The sequence below is a fragment of the Tupaia chinensis genome, unplaced genomic scaffold, assembly GCF_000334495.1.
Source record: "Tupaia chinensis unplaced genomic scaffold, TupChi_1.0 Scaffold000258_1, whole genome shotgun sequence".
In the NCBI taxonomy this organism is placed as follows: Eukaryota; Metazoa; Chordata; class Mammalia; order Scandentia; family Tupaiidae; genus Tupaia; species Tupaia belangeri.
The window spans coordinates 1,106,462-1,109,283 of record NW_006159738.1 but is presented as its reverse complement, the minus strand read 5'-3'; the positions used below and the strand labels follow the sequence as shown (position 1 = coordinate 1,109,283).

The following is a 2,822-nucleotide window of genomic DNA, read 5'->3' as shown; positions in this document are numbered from 1 at the left end:
TTGGCAGAACCGCGGCGCCCGATTACACGCTGTGCTGGCCGGCTGCAGGGAGATGGCACTCCCCCACTGCCCCGGAGCAAATGCAGCCGTGTGGTCCGGGCTGCGCAAGCCCGCCGCACCGCACAGCCCCGTGCCTCCCTGTCTGTGCAAAGGCCATGTACGTGGCACAATCGCAAACGCGTGACCCCAGCCTGCCAAGCCAGTCCCAGCAACTTCCCCTAAGCTTGACTTCCTCCAGGCACAAAACAGGCCCGGGGCACACGGGGCCCGTGGGACCCACGGCGCTGTGGCTGCAGAAAGCAGAATAAAAATAAATTGAGGGGCTGGCAGGTGGCACGGTGCCTACGGTGCTGGGTCCCACGTGGCCACCTCTGCTGCCCAAGTCATGGACTCGATGGCTTGAAAACACACCGGGCATGGGGAGCGGCGATGGTGGAGCGGTTACACCGCTGGACTCTCACATGGCTGACTGTGGTTCAAGCCCTGGACCCAGTGACTTGAAAACCACACCAGGCACATGTGTGTGCTCCAGATCCCGGGAGAAATGGTGGCAGGGCCATCTCCCCAGGGCGTGGTTTCTCACTTTCCCTCCCACTGTCTCTCTCTCCCCAGCAAGTGTGCGTGCCCCCAAGTCAAAAACCTCTAAAAAGAAAAAAGCAAGACACACCGGGCACACGTGGGTGCAAGCCCCACACCCTGGGAGGAGGGTGAGAAGGGATCGCGCGTGGCCGTCCCCTGGGGGTCACTTCCTCTCTCTCCTCTCTGTCTCTCCCTGGTGAGTGCACACGTCTCTGGGAAACATTAAAACAGAAACAGTAGTGACACTGGGAGGGGCTGTCACGGCCCTGCGACTTGCTCACTGTCACTTTGTGCTCTGAGCCTGGGTCAACGACTGCAGGTGGGAAGCGGGATCGCATGGGGTGATTGAGGGTCAGAGTCCCGGCCAGGTCGGGCACTGTGCGAGCGCCGAGACCCCACAGGCTGCAGGGCTGCAGGGCTGGAGGAGGAGGGCTGAGGTGTGACCAGACCCCGGCCCGGAGCTCCTCTCTCTCCCACTCACACCCAGCTGTGGGCCAACGCGCTGTATCGTGACTAAAGAAAAACATTCTAAAAGAATCCTTTAAGATAGTCACGCTTGTGTTGCGCGCGTTTCGTCTCCAGGAAGGAAGGGCAGGGGGAGGGCCGGCCTTGGGGCGGCGGGCGCGGTGGGGCGCGGGGGGCCGGCGCCCGTACCCGTGCTGTAGCCGTCCTGCAGCTCCATGATGAAGCCGTGGGCGTTGGCCTTCTGCGCGGCCTCCACCACCATCTCGAAGGGCACGGTGGGCAGGCCGTAGGAGATGTTGTCCGTGATGGAGCGGGCGAACAGCACGGGCTCCTGGCTCACCAGGGAGATCTGCGGGCAGGGGGCGCGGCGTGAGAGGCCAGCAGCGTCCAGCCCGCCTTCACCGGGCCGACGCCAGGACCCTCAGGGCTGCTGTGGGGCCGCTCTCCTCACACGCTGGGCCCGCTAAGCTGCTGCTCCGGGCTGGGCCAAGTTCTCTGGTCTCCAGAGAAAGTGCTGCCCGGCCCTGTCCTGGGGAGGGGGCGAGGAGCGGGGCACGCGGGGCACAGTTCGGTGGACACGGCTGCCCACGTCAAGGAGGAAGAGGCCCCAGCTGGCCCCAGGCCACAGGGTCCTCCCTGGCAGACGAATGATTTAAAGGAGCTGAGTCGGGGCTCAGCTCAATTTAAAGGTGGCATGGTGGGGAAAGCGCTGGAGTCCCACATGGGCAACTGCAGTTCGAGTCCCAGATTTGGCGGCTTGCTTTCTCACGTTGCCTCTTGCTCTGTCTCTCTCTCTCTGGTCAAATTAATAGGTAAAGAGTTCTTTAAAGAAGTCATGTCCCATGATCCCAGCTTTGGAAATCTAGCCTCAGTCGTAATGCAGCTGGGGCAAGGTCCTGGTTCAAGTCCCGAGTCCCCCTTGAGCACACCGGGCACACGGCCCAAGAGGGCTGAGATGGGCTGGATCGAGGTGAAGACCTGCTGGGGTGCCTCTCTCATGGAAGAAATAAATAAATGACTTTTTAACAAAATAACATCACGGGGGGACCAGCAATTGGCACAATGTCTATATGTCACTAGACTCCATGCAGTCAACCATGGTTTGAGTCCCGGACCCGGTGGCTTAAACTCACACTGGGTGCGTGTGCGTGGGTGCCCAAGATCCCGAGAGGAGAATGAAGGAGAAGGGATTGCGGCAGGGCCATCGCCCCTGAGGGGTGATTTCTTACTTTCTGTCTCTCTGTCTTTCTGGCGAGTACACACGCCCTACAGCAAAACCCTCTAAAACAAACAAACAAACAAAAACAAAAACAAAAACAATCACAGGTCACCCATTTAGATGGCTAAATCCCACATGGCCAATCGTCCTGGAGCTGGTGGCTCGAAAACCACACAGGCTCCGGGTTTGCGGCTCCATTGCTGGTAGGATTACCCGAATCTGGTCACGAATGGCTTCTTTTGGGTACTAGAGGTGAGTTGATCGTGAATAATCGGAACTCTCGTCCACTGCTAAGGGAACAGAAACTCAGCCAACCGCCTTGGAAAATGGAGACTGCTAACGGGGGTACGCGCCCACCCTCACTGCGCTTTTCTACCCCGAGGGCCACACCTCGGAAGAACATACCCACAGAAACACGCACGAAATGGTCCACACCCCAATCGCCGCTGTGGGTAATGGCGGGAAATGGGAACCCCAAATGCCTACCAAGACGGAGTGCATGACTAGATTGTCTACACTGTGGATTAGCCTCCAGTGGGGGGGTGGGGGGGTGGACGCC

The 2,822-nt window shown here is 59.6% G+C and overlaps 1 protein-coding gene across 8 annotated transcripts in view; it reads right to left on the bottom strand.

The window, feature by feature from the left end:
- ABCB9 (ATP binding cassette subfamily B member 9) overlaps window positions 1-2,822 on the bottom strand; it is a 44,414-nt gene that overhangs the window by 7,937 nt on the left and 33,655 nt on the right. For all 8 annotated transcript variants that reach the window (XM_014588094.1, XM_014588097.1, XM_014588092.2 and 5 more), the window contains one exon: window positions 1,234-1,393. In XM_014588094.1, coding sequence (XP_014443580.1) covers window positions 1,234-1,393 — 160 coding nt within the window. The remainder of the gene's footprint in view (window positions 1-1,233; window positions 1,394-2,822) is intronic.